This window comes from Chelmon rostratus, chromosome 5 (genome assembly GCF_017976325.1).
Source record: "Chelmon rostratus isolate fCheRos1 chromosome 5, fCheRos1.pri, whole genome shotgun sequence".
NCBI lineage: Eukaryota > Metazoa > Chordata > Actinopteri > Chaetodontiformes > Chaetodontidae > Chelmon > Chelmon rostratus.
Window position 1 is genome coordinate 13,902,724 of NC_055662.1, and position 15,642 is coordinate 13,918,365.

A 15,642-nucleotide genomic window follows, 5' to 3' on the forward strand; every position below is an offset into this window, starting at 1 on the left:
GCAGTTTTAAACGGCCAGTTTTAAAATTTTGAAAACAAGGTCCAATTCACCCTCCTCTCGGGGAGGGAGAGAACAAAAGGAGGAGAGGAAGAGGGGAGGTGGAGGAAGGGTGGGAAAGGAAAGTGTGGTTGTCTGTGTGTGTAAAAAGGGGGGGGGGGGGGGGGTCTGTGTAATACTGAACATGTTTAAAGAGGCATGGACCCCTGGCTGTGTTGGTGTCTGTTTCTACTGGCATGTGAGAGAGTGTGTTAGTAGTACACACACGGAGACATATGTGCGCTAAGAGGTGTGCATCTCTCTGATAAGTGTGTGATGAGCAGCAGCCAAACAGTGGACACCAAGGACGCTCCAGTGTGCAGGAGCAAGTATCACAGCTAATATTTCTAAGAAAATTACAAGCAGCGCCGTGCGGACCTGCTGGTCCAGCTCCCTTTGAGTTCTGTGATGCAATGTGTTTGGTATCACTGCAACATTTGAGTGAAGTCGTGTGCGGTAACAAGGTAGAAATATTGCAGGAAGGCTGGTGTTTACAGTAGCAACCATCAGTGCCTGTCAAGCATATACTTTTTCTGAAATAAATATAACACCTTTCCCATTTTCAGAACTACACCCCTGATAGGGTTGAACTTTAAAGTGCTAATTTAAAACTGGCTTTCCCACTTCTGCAGCACATGTTTTTTGTCTTAGTCCTCATTTTCTATTTCTAGCAGCCTCAGTTATTATGTGTCGCCACATGGCAATAACATTAACGGCTTTCTCCGCAGGCCAGAGTGCCTTGCACATCCCGCTTTCTTTCTTCAGGCAGCTGGATTTTACAGTAAACCATGACCCCTGAAAAAGATTCGAAATTGCCAGTTTGACGGCTACAGTATAAGCCCACCCAAAAAATCCCACAACCAACACTTTTCAGATAACGAGTTCCTGCAGGTTGTTTCCCACCCAGAGTGGTTTCTTTACATTTACATCTCTAGAGCACTGTCACAACCCCATGAGATGAACTCTCTCTGGAAGGGTATGTTTGACCAGCTGTGTGTTGATAAATAAGATCACTAAGTGGAAAAAGAGACATGCCTATTTAAGATTAAGAAAACTGTGTGTGAATATGCGTATTTGCTCTCTTTGCCATTTAAGCAAATTAGCTAGACATATTTGATCAATAAAAAGCCTGGTGGTTATCGCTTCATTTGGTTTGTATAATTCCATCAACTTACTATCAAGTGGCTATGCATAAGTGCGAAGTCATATGAGAGATTGGGGTTAGGTTTGAACTAGGCCGATGCAACAAATAGACATTTCTGAAAGCAGACTTTTTGTAGATGCACTTTACACAAACAACCTTCCAAATAAAGCATTCCTGAAATAACTTCTGTTTGTTTTTCCATTACCAGACATGTCTCTCCATCCATTCCCACCAGTCATTTATTGATCCAATATGCAGCAGCATGGAGAGATGACTGGATTCTGCAAGTGTGGAAACTTTTCTTTTGCGCATCCTGCAGTTGGCTGTTGTTATTACATTTGTTGAGACTTGATTTAACTGAATTGGTAATTCAGCTGAATCAAGTCTACAACACCAATCCATCAATAAGAATGAACTGTTATTTTCTAGTATATAAATGTACTTACTGATCCTAGACATTCTATATAAAGGAGCAGAGGCTTTTCAGTGTCTGGTCTCAGTCTGGACTGGAGAATTAATGGGAATAAAAGGGAAGAGGAGGACAAAATCAAGGAGTGATATGTACAAGGGAGAAAGAGACAGAGTGGAATGGGAAGAAATGCAGAGATGGGGAGGAGTGTGGCACCCTGAGTCTTGGTGACAGGCCGGGCCAGCTCAGAGAGTGGAATGTTCCAGAGAAATATGTTGCCTATTCATGGAGGACAGGAAATAAAGCTCTCTCTCCACCTCTCCTCCCTTCCCTCTCAGTCCTCACTCCTTCACCCCAAACTCAGCTGCGTGCCTTTTTCTCTGTCTCTTCTCCTCACTCTCTGTGCCTATGGGGGTTTCTACCTCTCCCCCCTTCTCCTGGCCTTTAGGCATTTTTATTCCTGTCCATCTTCCTTCAGTTTAAATTCATTCCTTTTTTCCCTTTCATGCTTGGGAAACTCACACAGCATGGTGGCGTTGCACCACTCAAGACTGGTAGTGGCTGAATGTTGTCCAGCCTGCCATCTGGGCAGTGAAAGAAAGAAAGAAAGAAAAAAAGAAATCCCCTTCTTTGCTATGTAGCTCACTAATAGCTAACCAGGGCATACTGTCACTATTTAACCAGTCAACCTGACTGATGATTGGTTCCTAGCCAAAGTGGATGGTGGAGAAGATTATGATGCCAGTTCATTTATACCCACATTTGTGGGATGTGTGCTCAATTTACAGCAGGTGATAAAGTGAAAAATGGAGAAAGAGGAAACGAAGCGCAGCTTTAGAGCAGCCTTAAGGACAGGTGTTCACCTAAAGTAAAATACCAGTGAAGCTCATACAAGTACACGTTAATGAGCACACACACATACAAACACACACACAGAGTGGTTCATCCATTTTAGAATGGGGGGGGGCATTACAGGGTGAAGGGCAGAGAGAGGTCTGCCTAGGGTTAATCCTGAGATCAGCCCAACACAAACACACGCGCGTGCAGTCGTTAAGCAGCAGTTAATAATGAGAGGCTTTGGTACCACAAGAGTTGCTGCTCTGTGTTTGAGCCCTGAGGCGGGGCTGTACACACTTTAGATATTTGCAGCAAGGACAACTTGTAATCAAAATCCAAACAGGCAGCTAGACAAAAAACAAGCAGCCTAAGTAAGTTGGACACAGGTCAAATGTGAGCCATCTCTGCATAAAAGCCGAGATATCAACTTAGGTATCAACGTACGTGTAAAAACCTTTTAGTTTAACGCTAACATACTTATCTGCATAAAAATATGATGCTGACACTTCCATTTTGCAAACATCCAATCAGTGCAGCACATAAAACAACAATTGACAGGCAACAACTGTAAGACTTGTCATATCTTTGTCTTCCAAAATGCACCAGGAGGGGCCATACGGAGCACGGGGAAAGGCAATCCCCCTGCTACAGTGCTACAGCCACGCTAGCAGCTCGGTGAGGCTAAATGCTACCATCAACATGCTAATAATGACAATGCTAACATGCTAATGTTTACCATTTAAATGTTTACCATTTTCACCATTGTGGTTTAGCTTATCATTAGTAAGTACAACTTAACAGTAAGCACAACTGAGGCTTATGGGGATTTATTATTGCTACTCAATACCAGAAATGTCAGCCGCTATGGGTGCTGGAGGAAAAGTCAGGGGAAGCAACTGTGGGGAACACACACACACACACACACACACACACACACACACACACACACACACACACACACACACACACACACGTACGCCCTGTACTCCTTGAAGGTGTTTCTGAATACCACAACTATGAAGCTCTTTGAGAGGATGTGAGATTGTCTAATGCTTTCGGGCTTGCAGGAAATACACAACTGCGTCTGTTCTTTTATTATTAGGAAAAAAACATGACTGGCTGACTGACTGTCAACTGACTTTTTCCACTGACGCCGACATACTTCCAGTTCAGGTATGCACACCGTAAACATCAATGCAGAAAAAAGCTTCTGATGCATTTTGGATCACTACATGAAGGTCATTACAGTTTTTTTTTTTTTTTTGTCTTAATCCAAACATACAAATCCAGCATGTGAGAAAAAATTGTATTTTTAATGAATTTTAAAGAGTGGGTATCACAGTTCTCCAAACTGGAAGTTTTTTTTTTCCGGTCTGCATAAAAGCCAATTTATGTGATGAATGATGCATGCAAAGGCCCAGGCCTGCATACGTACTCCACAAGATGGAGAGATGGGAATAAAGGTAGAAGAGAGATGGAGGGCTTTGATGCAAGGTGGGCTGAGCGTGACAAATGACAACGTACTGGAGAGTAATGGACAGAGGGAACAAGACAAAGAAGAAAGGGAGAGGGGCAGAGAGTGAACAGGTCTTAGCTTGATAAGCCCTGTGTTGACCTATATAATGCAGCGATACATCTGCCTTCCAACAGCCACTCATTGATCCTGGGGCCTGTATGAAAGCCATATCAGCTGAGTAAATGGCTCACAGGCTCCATATATTGAATTATATTTGGCCTGTGTATGTGTATGTTAAACCGTTCATTATGATCAACCATGAAAGTCAATTCACTTTGGAGGCTCCCAGCACTGGATTTTAGACATCTTTGTAGTATCAAAAACACCCAACAGGTTGTTCTTTATCTGTACTAGCATTTAATTATGACTATAAAGACCTGCAACAGTTTGTTATTACCAAAATACACATATTGCACATTTTGAACGACACATATTAGACTTCTCTAATATCAAATCTATCCAAACTGATGTGGCAAACAATAGCCATGACCAACTGTGGTTTCTGAGCTGTTGTAAACTGGCATCTAGATATTTTATGGTCATACTGGCACTGGTCCCAACTAGGGCAGCAAGATATTGTTATTTTTGTTAATGATTAATCTATCAGTTATTTTTTCAAATAACCGATTTTACCATTTAACAATTGAAATTTCAGACAGTTATGAAAACTGCCCTTCAAATGTTTCCCGGAGCCCCAGGTGACTTTTTTTAAATGGTTTGTTTCACCCAACCAAGAAGCTTGCTCAAGTTAATCAGGGCTGCTACTCAGTTTTCTATTGATTAAGACAAGAAATCCTCACAGCTGACAAGCTAGAACAGGGAAACATTGGGCATTTTTACATTAAGAAAATGACAAACGACTCTGAAAACATATAGTTGCTGATTATTTTTCTGTAAATTGACTATTTGAGCAACTGGCTCATTGTTTCAGCTCTACAGTAAATGTATTGTTGCTTGATAAATGACAAAATGTTTTTGGAACCTTTTGTTTGTACTGTTTGTACAGTTTCATAAGAAAAATCAATTGACTTGTTTTCTGATCTTTGTATTTGGCTTGCATTGAGCTTTTTAGTTGACACTTCATGGTTTTGATTGTTGTCTTCTTATTGCTCTTGTGTTGTATGGACTGCAGTGAGTATCAGCATAATAAATACATGTGCCGTCGTAAGCACTGCTGGCAAAAGATAAAACTCTCACATAGCCACACTGTGCAGAACTGCATATCACAGCTCTTCGGCTCTCAGGGTGTAATGTCAAACCATGCTGATTTATTCAGCAGGTGGTACTGTAGCCTTGATACCCTCCTGTCTCCGGACTACTGCTGTCAGTTGTGTTGAGGTGAGCATACACGGAGCTACCAAGCACCCTAAACAAAGTCGGAGCACTTGTTAGGAGAAAAACTTCCTCAGTAACGGTGTGATGATTGCTTCCTACCATTAATAAAACATGAGTGTGAGTAAAGGAAGGGGAGGAAGTAGTGCAACCTCTGTGTGTATCTGTGTATTAGCCAGATTTTAGCCATGAGCAATTAGTCAATTTTCAATATTTATTCTGCAGGTATTCTACTAATCCTCAATACGGCAAAATCTGCTGAAATGTAGATTTAGAAATTTTCTAAATAAACGACTCATCAAGTTAGGAGTTTGTGGCTCTTTCCCCCCTTTGTCATTTACTGTTTTCAATCCCACAATTTAAAGTCCAGATGAAACGAGAGTATGCAGCTTCCGTATCGTGACGTAGCTGGATAGCCAGGTGGGTCATTATGTTGGGAGAAATTTGATTTAAATGTTGAAAAGCGGACGTGTCGTAACAAACACAGAGAATTACTGTGATTCAGAGATGGATGCGAGCCTCCATTCAAGACCTTCATCACCCCCCCTTACCGGAGCAGGCAGATGGAGCTCTGTATCGCTAAAACTTGAAGACTGATTGAGTGGATGTCGTGATATAATTGGTTGAAATTGGCTGGTTCGAGCTAACATAAGCACACATCACATTTTGTTATGCAGGAAGAAAACGTGAATATAATGGTTTTTTTTTTTTTTTTTTACATATGTTGTTAGATAGGTGGGATGGGGATGTTATCTAAATGAGCTACAAAGGCATGTTTCCTTTAATCTGGGCTTTACCTCCACAACCTAACAAGCCGTATCCACCCTTCACAAGGTCAATCAGAAGCAGCACATTAAAATGAGATTCAGCACTGCAGTGGCCTGATCAAACATGGTGGAGCTTTTTGGGCTTTTGGAGCCTCCTGGATTGTAGTACATAGAAACATAAATCAAATCCTAAATAAATACTGCTTATTTCATTCCCTCATTATTCTGACTATTAATTCCATTATTGCATTATTGCTTTGTTGGGTCTAATTGTCAATAGATTCTCACCTTTGAAACAGTCTCCCAATGCTCACTTATTCAAAGCACCCGCTTCAATGGCTTTCACTAAGGTAACCTGTTAACCACAGTTTGTCAGTGCTTGAAAAACACAGTCACACAACACACGGACGCTGTAGGTTTGTAAGAGGACTAACTAGCTCCTCTTATTGACAGCCTGTTAAGTGGACTAATTGACCTTTCTGATAAGCCTGAAGTTAGTGTAGTTATGTGTGTGTGTGCGTAAAGACCCGAGACAGAGTAAGGGATTTTATCTCCTTAGACCACCTTTTGCGAAAGTGACAACCAGAACAAAGTCTTCACTTCGAAGGTTTTCTCTTGTCGTCAGTGCGAGGACATGTGGTTATCATTAAGTGAAAATACAAGAAAACACACACCGTTTCTGTTGCCCTCTGACCTGTCCTCTTGTTAACTTTATCTTTCATCTCATACTGTTCCGCCCTGTCTGAATGTGTTGTCTTCTAGCAAACAGCATCACTCTGATTGGTTCTGTATTGCACGACATTCTAAAACCTAGGGTTGGGACCGCCGAGGGGGTGTCGAGAAGATGGACGCAATGTGAAAATCATCTCGTTGCAATGGCTTCACAAACAATGGATCAAGTAAAATCACAAAAAAGATCTTTATAGTGTCACTAGTTACCATTGGGTGCAACACATAAGGGGGCATGTGAAGGACCATTATTTTTAAGCATCACGGTAGATCAATAAGGTTTATATTGTGATAAAACTGGGAAAGCTACATTAGGTAGAAGCTACTAAGATTTATTTGAAGACAAGGCAGACATTGTTCCTGTCAGTCTACCAGTCAGCACTGGTTCTTGGTGATGGCTTGAGGCTATGTATTAAAAAACATGCATTCACAGTGACACACACATGCTTGTACAGCTGTTTGTGAGAACCTTCCCTTTTCTCACCCTTAAACCGAACCCTTAATAGCTAAATAGCTCTTTATTTAAGAGTGTTAATTTAGCTCTCATAAGGAAGTACAATTCGTGCATGCACACACATTTACACACATGAGAGATCAATACAGGCCCAGAGCAGTGTTGAGCACTGGATCTAACCCACATAATCATCTGTAATCTCTGACATCAAATCCTGCAGAGACACACTGGAGGGCTGACAACAAGCCTTCATCAGCTCAACGCGTTTAATAGCCAACCCCACTTTCCGCACACACATAAAAAGCACTGCCAGGTTCAGACGCTATAAAGGAGAATTGCAACCATGAACCATAACCACTCAGTCATAGCCATGAGAGGTACGGAAAGTATATTCAATGTGTTCAAGGTTGGGTGCACAGAGGACCACAGGATGAATGGTGTCCCTTAACTTGGAGCCCTTTATGTCACAGATTATCAGATGAACTACACATGAATAAAATAGTATAGCAGAAAAGGTTAAAAAGGGTGACTTAGAGGCAATGCTTGGCAGTGGCTGTAACATTGTTAATCTGGGCTAAATTGATTCAAACAGAATCAGGAGAAACTGGGCTCTTACAGTATTACAAGCATCAAGTAGCATCACGTTGGCCATGCTGTATTCACCTAATAAATAGCCTAACTAGGTACTGGTGGCTTCACATCGAGAAAACACACAGCTACTCATGACCACACTCACTCTTAACTCATTGTACTGGGCTGGGCAGTAAGTGTGCAATATATTTCCTTGAGGTTATTGGTAGTTATACATTTTGAAGAATGCAAACAGACCAGTCATCACTGGGGATTCCTGGCATTGCCCCCCCAGCTAAAAATGTCACAGACTCAGTGTTTGAGTTTTTGATCTCTCCCTCCCTTCCTTTTCTCTCTATGTGAGAGGATTTTCTAAGTTTCCTTTGTCTCACCTGAACAGACTTTTATTTTCCCAGTGCGCTTTAGCATTCAGGAACTTAAGTCAAAGAGGTATTGTGCACAGGACAAGCCCAGACCCAGGACCCAGGCCTGCTGAACAACATGTACCTCACCTTCAGGGTTGGTTACAGAAAAGATCTGCATGACGTCACACTCAGCTGAGGACAAAGCCCACTGGTTTCTCCCAGACAGGGAGGTGGGGGGTAGCTGTCAGAGCAAGGCAAGGACAAGCGAGAGAGAAAAATGTCGACTTGCAGATGGATTTGCTGCAGCAAGTGTGTGTGTGTGTGTGTGTGTGCAGAAATATTCTATTTGCATATATGTGAGACAGCTGGTTGATCCCATATGCACGTGTGCTGTATGGGTGATGTAGAGTGAGTGCAAGTGCATGCAAGTGTGCTTCATGTGTATGTCAATGCCATCATGCCCTGCTCGTCAGGACAATGGGAGGCACTGCTTTGCAAGTGGTCATAATAACACTGTAATAACTGACTCTAACACGTTATAGATTTTTTTTATATATATAATGTAACAGGGAATCAATGCCAACATCAAGGCTCCCTTCCCTAAATGATGCAATGCAACTCCCAAGTCCAAGCCAAGGGAACAATACGCCCACTGCTCTCCTCTATCCTGTAAGCTTTACAGTGATCATCATCATCATTCGACCCGCTGAGCTACAGTCATAATCTCAGATATATGCTAGTGCTGCCTGATCCCTCCTTCCTGCACAGCCCTTATATGCACAATGCCAGGAGGACATGAGTGTGCAGTTATGACAAAACAAAATATTCACACATGCATTTTGACGGGACACACACGCCCATGATAGGTGACGGATGATTAACACACTGGGATTTCTATCATTTGTCCCCAACCACCGCAGACTGCACGCACGCACATAAAGAAAGAGTGAGGAAGGCAGACAAAGCAGGGGAACGCCCCCTACACCAAGATATACTGTCAGGTCATCAGATGGCTTAGGCTGGATTCCACTCAAACTTTGCTCAGATTCACAGATTAATTACGAAAATGATGCCAGCGAAAACCTGCATGTTCAGACTGCAAACATTTAACTGAATCCACCCAGAAACCACTAAATAATCAGAACCTTTGTACAATTTCCATACATGGCGATCTTTTAAGTTCGCACAATGCAGAAGATTAAGAGGTAACTAGCTAGCGAAAATTTAAGATTTTGAAGCCAACTCACCTCACAAAAAAGGTGGACAGCCTGAACTAACGCGTCCCTGTCGTCTGGGAGTTTGGCCTTTTTGTTATCTCTCTGCCGTGTTGACTGCTGCGTTGTCGGATTCCAGGTAGCTAAACGTTATGGAGCACAAAAACCGACTTCAAAGCTAAAAGCCGTTAGCAACCTTAGCTGGATGTCTGATAGGCAAAAGAATCGGATAGTTTCAGCTTCGTCCTCCCACTCTGTCTTGCCACATAGCTCGCTAGTAGGTTGACCACGTCCCTTCCTCTCTGTGTCTGTCTTTTTTGTGCTCGCAGCTGTTTTCGTTGTTTCAACCTTTGCCTGAAATTCCTCCTCTGTCCCTTTAAGCGACAACGTTTCCGGGGTTTGCTAGTTAACATATAGAAGGCGGGGCTTCACGGCCAGCTGAGCGCCTGTCATTTAAGCGATTGGTCGCTTCTATTCCGTTTAGCCAATCAGTACTCCGGGAGTACGCCTCCTTTAAAACATGAATATTTATTCAGAAATCCCGCTCCGTGATTGGTCTATGGATTAACTGAAGAAACGCCCAGTACACGTGCTTTTTCTCCCCTCCCATTCTACAGTGCCAAGGACGGCTGTTGTGCTGGAGCTCCGGCTGTCAGTAGATCATATAATATTTAACAAAAAACAACGATCAATGATCTGATATGAAAGGCAAACTTTATACAGTTATACAGCACTGACAGCATGTGGCAAAATCGCTTACGGTGTGGGGCAACGGTTCAATTCACAGTCAAATGTACACACATGGTAACCCCCTACTTTCTTCCGCTCGCACTGAATCATCCATAGCCATGTTGTCACAGAGCTAAGAATAGATCAGCTACACGTTGTATCCCCATATTGCCTTGCAGCTGCACTGAGCTCCACGCCCATCTATCCAGAGCACACTGGGGCCTGATTATACTTTGCTGTGGAGAGGAGGCCTGTGCAGATAAAAGAATGGCCAACCGAAAGCTCACTGAGTGGAGTATAGGATATTGCATTTACTGCTCTTGGCCATTCATCCATCTCTGTACTGATGCTCTCCTCTGGCAATGCAACCGCTGCATATTTCACACTGTAATAGCCACTGCAAAAATCACCTCCCTGTATTTTTCTTCTACATCTGTTATGGTGCAATATACTATTTTGCAGGGGACTAGGACCAAATCATTATACGTATTATAAAACAAGCTGTCAAGTGACTTCTTCTAATTTTAAGCAACATAAAATTCTGTATTATCCAAATAATTCCTCATGAGGGTCATGACAACACAACAAAGGACACTTGTGCTGGAGTCTTCGCTGTGTCCTCCCCTGCAGTGTCCTGGTTCCAGAACATTTCTAATTCAATTTAGCTTCTGGAAATTAAAAATTCCCCTGATTTTTTACGCAAAGACACTTCCACCAATGTACTTCCGTCTCTCTATAACAAAAGATTAGAAAAGAGGCTGAAGTTTCTTCTTTCAGGGAGCACTGAATCTAAAATGCTGATCCTATTGAGACAAAATGCACTTCTTTTAAACATTTCCACTGTAATTATCACATCATATCTGAGACGAGCACTTGCACAGGCAGCCTTCAGGCCTTTTCCAGTAGTTCATCACTTACAGTAACGTGTGCTGAAAGGGGAAATGAAAGCTCATCATTTGGTGTACAGGATATTTCTTGTCGGAGGTTTTCGAAACACGGACGACTACCGCACTCTTTACGTTGATTGTTTAGGGTTGCTTACAAAATACCTGTCAGAATTTGAGGGACAGAAAATAATTCAATCCCTTAAGTCGTGACATTTCCGCCACATAAGAACAAATATGGACATAAATCCTTAAAATGGACAACACATTTGAGGTTTTTACCGTATTGTATCTAACTCTTCTCTTATTACGCAGCAGCAGTCTTTGACAGTTGTGTGGCTAGCGCCCCCTGCTGTTTTCTCCTCAGAACAGTTGTGTTGTCCTCCCATCTCAAAGTGCTGGGCAGGAAAAGTACTTCAGTGAGGCTTTTCTCTCTGGTTCGCTGATTTCCAGTTCCAATTGAGTGATGGCGCCAATTTGGTTTAAATGCTTCAGAGTGCAGCTTTTGTTATATTTGGAAAAGGCGTTGTGAAGTTGGTCCGTGCAGTTTTTATACAACAATGCAATTATCCAAGGAAACCTTCTGACATGGATATATCCAATTGGCACTGATTAATATACTAAGTTCATATCTTTACTGCAAACTCTCAACAATGTTATAAAGAAGGTTATATACAATTCCAAATATGCACACACTATCATTTGGCTAACAGTTGGGTGTCGAGTCAGCCTGAGCATTTCAACCAAGTGTAACTGCTCAGAAACACAGTACAAAACCTCATTCACAGCCTCCAAACTATATACATGCCCCATAATGAATTATCAGACACCATACTAGTTTCAACAGTTGTCAGAATTTGTTGGCTGTTCAGTCGTCTTTGCTTTCTTTGACCCCTCTGTTCCTTGTTCCCTCTTCCTCTTCTGTCTGTTCTTCTGGCCCTCCTCTTGTCTGAACTGGTGCCTGTTGAAAAAAAGACACATTTGCATGCAGAGACCAGGGAAGTTAATCTGCTGAGCTAAACATTAAACATTCTGTATCTTTTTAACATTTAACCAGGGACAGCAGATGAACATCCGGGAAGAGGGAATGCAGCTTGCACCAATATGAATATGTAGAAATCTGTGTATGAATACCCATATGTGTCCCAATGCTTCCAGGCTCTACAATACTTTCATGTTAATCTCAGGTGTAGTGAAGGGCATTGTGATCTCACCTGGACTGCCAGCGTCGGCCACTGTTCCACACTCGACCAAAGGAGGGAAGCCAGTTGGCGTCTGTATGTGAGCTGTGGTCAAAGTTGGCCCCCACTCTGTTCGGTGGAAGCTTCCTAAGTTTCTCTTGCTCCTCTGGTGAAAGATAATTGATGCCATTTTACATAACTTTATCATTCAATCTGTGCTTTTCTGTTGCTTTTTTCCCCATAAGTGTACATAGATATAATCTTGGTATCATTAAGACTGACAAAGATTGACATGTTGATACTGCTTAAGTTCCACTGTTTATAAAAATACAGCATTAGGATCTAACCTGTATTTTAGAATTTGTTGCTGTGAAACCAGCAGAATACAAGTTGTATTGGAACTGCTCATGGAGATTATCATCGAGGCTGTGACATTTCTTAGAGCAAATAAACTACTCAGCTGACAACAAGTTTCCATACCACACAACTTAAGAAGCGTATGTGTGTGATCCTTACTCTGTTTGAGGAAGTCTTGGAGTGAAGGGCCGATCTCTGGATGTGCTGCAGCTGCGGAGGTCCCCTCCAGAGGATCGTCCTGGAGCCAAGGAGGGACGGCACCTACAACAAACAGGTAACACCACATGTTTACTTACTTATTTACAACTCACTCTTGGCAATCTTGAAAATACTTAACTATTCCTGTACCTGTATGAACATTCCCACTGTTTGATGAATCCTGTAACAGAGAAAACAAGTGATCACACATTTGTGTAAAAAAATTAAAACAATCAATTACCAAATTTGAACACATTAATGAAAGTTGTGTGTCTACCTGGTAACCTATGAAAGTCAGGCCTTGTCCTGGCGCAGCCCACGGTACTTCGACCATTGAGTCAACGAAACCGCTCCCCGTCGGCCGATCCAGTCCCTGAGCCGTAAATTGGGAGCTGTTCCCAAGGCAACAACATAAGCCCAGAGCCGACAATTTCGTTTAATTTCAAGTGCTATTGATCATTAAATGCAAAAAGGATCAAATGTTGTAGGCAGACACAGTGTTACCTGACAGCATCCTCTGCAGACATGTCTGTGCTGTTGGGTCCATTGAACAACTCCGGCTCTGCCTCACGCTGATATTGATTCAGGAAAAGCCAACAGTGGTTCATAGAAGAAGTCTGAGCACTAATCAGGTTTTATCATCACACACGACTTTGTGCTCTCTATTCAGGTCTTTGTTTTTCCCTTCAAACTTCAATCTAGTTTCAGTTTTCAACAAAAATGCTGCTAAAAAAATTCTGTTTATTTGTTTTTACCTGTAACAAGATGAAAAAACATAACTTGGTCCTTGAACCACCCTAGCCACCAAAGTTGTTAGAATTAAACAGGACCAGCTACCTACTTTAGCAGTTACAATCATTAAGCTCAAAAAAAGTGGTATTTCCCATCTTAGAGGCACCTCAAAATCCTGAATAACAACAGACAAGGCCACAGTGTTGGATACTGCCACTGCATCCTTGGCAAACAAACCTCTAAAAGAGACTGAAGGACCTCTTGACGATGTCTCTCGTGGGCCCGGATGTTGTCAGCTTGCTGCGGCCATGAAAAAAAAAAAACAAGGAAAAAGAATAGATTATCATCAGCAATGTTGGTCTGTCCACCACTTTGGTTCCAAGTGAAACCGTGAAATCTGACCGTCATGGTACTCTAACATCACATAAAATGTTATCATCAGGTCAATATTTCTCATTGTCGAACGCTTTGGTGGATGCCCTTTACATCAGCCTCACAGCAGTGCTTTATGTTTAGTGCTCCGTAGCAAAATTTAGCATGCTAGAAAACTAATCTAAAATGGTGAACTGACCAGTGTTTGTATTACCTGTTTTATGAATTCATCCTCCTTCTCCACAAATGACTCCAATGCTTTTGCCACCTCGGCTTTAAACCTAAACACAAACAAGCAATGATCTTTGCAAAGAATCTTTTATTTCCCAAACTTTATTTGTATGGACTTTGGGCTCACCAGGCCTACCTTTCAGTTTCCTCCTCTGTGATGATAACCTTGTCTCTCAACTTGGGGTCAGCCTTATTGTCCCACCAGAATTTGTGAGTATTCTTCCTGTGTTCTGGGCTGAAACGAGAAACAAAACAAAAGCAGTTTATTGCATTGGATGGAAACTGTTTAAACCATGGGGTGCTCTGTGTCAAACGTACGCTTGTACTGGGTGAACATGAAGCAAGGAATCAGTTAAAAGAAAATAGGCTACATAAAAGTTAATGAAATAAAACTTACGTGGCCATGTGTTCCAACAAGCCTCCAAACAGCACAGTCATGTTGTCGTCTGTAACATTTCTGTCAACTTCTAGGCTACAGCAGTAACACCAGAATGTCTGTTTGTGCTGGGTGCAATCAAACTTTTCTACTTGGGGTTTTTTAAGCGTTCGTCGAGCTTCCTTCACCTAGGAGACAGTGGATGAAAATGACATTTGCAAATTTCTCCTTGGAGATAAATAAAGTATCCATCTATCTATCTATCTATCTATTTGGGAAATTGACAAAAACAGATATATAATGTAGATCGCGTTACTTTATAAAGTATAAATAAACAATTAAAATATTTACGCAAAATAAATATTCGTATTCTTCCATCCTTGAATCCTTATTTTGGGAGCATTGCGACATTTTAGAGTCCTACTGCTGTTTAAAAAAAACAAACAAACAAAAAAAAAACAGGCAGCCATGGTAGGTGTACAAGACGGACAAATAATATATCCATTTATGTGTGATATACAAACAGTTGTGGCATTATAAATTGCCCAGCTACAGAACGTTATCCCAAACAATTTAAACAAACAGGGAGGTAATTTGACTTTTTTTAACACCTCGACCAACGTCTGTCGTTTATATTATGCCACTTTTCGTTAGACTTGTTATAAATTCACTGTCCTTGAGGCATCTCCTAGTGGCCATTTTATTGACGTTAAATCAATCCCAAAGAATCGACATATTTTAGTCGTCTTAAAACATTTAATCATGTAGGAAGAGTTATTAAACGTAAACGATGATTTGTTAGCATCAGTGCCAATAAGTGCGCAAACAGGTTCAGCTAAGAGGACGGACATTTGAGCGCAAACTACACAAAATGTTAACTTACTTAACTTACCTTTTCTAAGAATTTGAGAAGAACCACTCTAAGTCTGCTCTGGTGACTTTTTCCGAAGATATGTCCCTTCCCAGTAAATGTTGTTTGTCTACATATGGCACAGTAATATGCACCCATTTAAACACTGTGTGTAAGAACCAGAAAATAAGCTAAAGCTCAGCTGACGAAGGACCTGAATTCTATACAAACATTTCGGTTTCACCCTTTTTCTCCTTTCTTTCCTAATGCAATTACCCAGGTCAAAGGAAGCTCGCTTTAGACAGCACTAGCAAGGTATATCTGCTACAGGAAGTAGTACCCCCTCAAAATCTTTCCCC

The 15,642-nt window shown here is 41.7% G+C and overlaps 2 protein-coding genes across 3 annotated transcripts in view; both read right to left on the minus strand.

Annotated features, from left to right (window-relative positions):
* The window catches only part of LOC121606084 (protein FAM214B), a 28,638-nt gene extending 18,907 nt beyond the window's left edge, over positions 1–9,731 (minus strand). For both annotated transcript variants that reach the window (XM_041936222.1, XM_041936221.1), the window contains exon 1: positions 9,407–9,731. The gene's annotated coding sequence lies outside the window, so the exon portion shown is untranslated. The remainder of the gene's footprint in view (positions 1–9,406) is intronic.
* A 357-nt stretch (positions 9,732–10,088) lies between these two features.
* Positions 10,089–15,593, minus strand: cenatac (centrosomal AT-AC splicing factor). Its single transcript, XM_041936226.1, has 11 exons — positions 15,326–15,593; positions 14,455–14,621; positions 14,194–14,292; positions 14,041–14,107; positions 13,692–13,754; positions 13,227–13,294; positions 13,000–13,114; positions 12,873–12,903; positions 12,684–12,785; positions 12,201–12,333; positions 10,089–11,947 (listed from the first exon to the last, which is right to left on the minus strand). The coding sequence occupies exons 1-11, from the start codon at positions 15,440–15,442 to the stop codon at positions 11,827–11,829; spliced, it is 1,083 nt and encodes a 360-aa protein (XP_041792160.1). The 5' UTR covers positions 15,443–15,593; the 3' UTR covers positions 10,089–11,826.
* Positions 15,594–15,642: the final 49 nt, after the last annotated feature.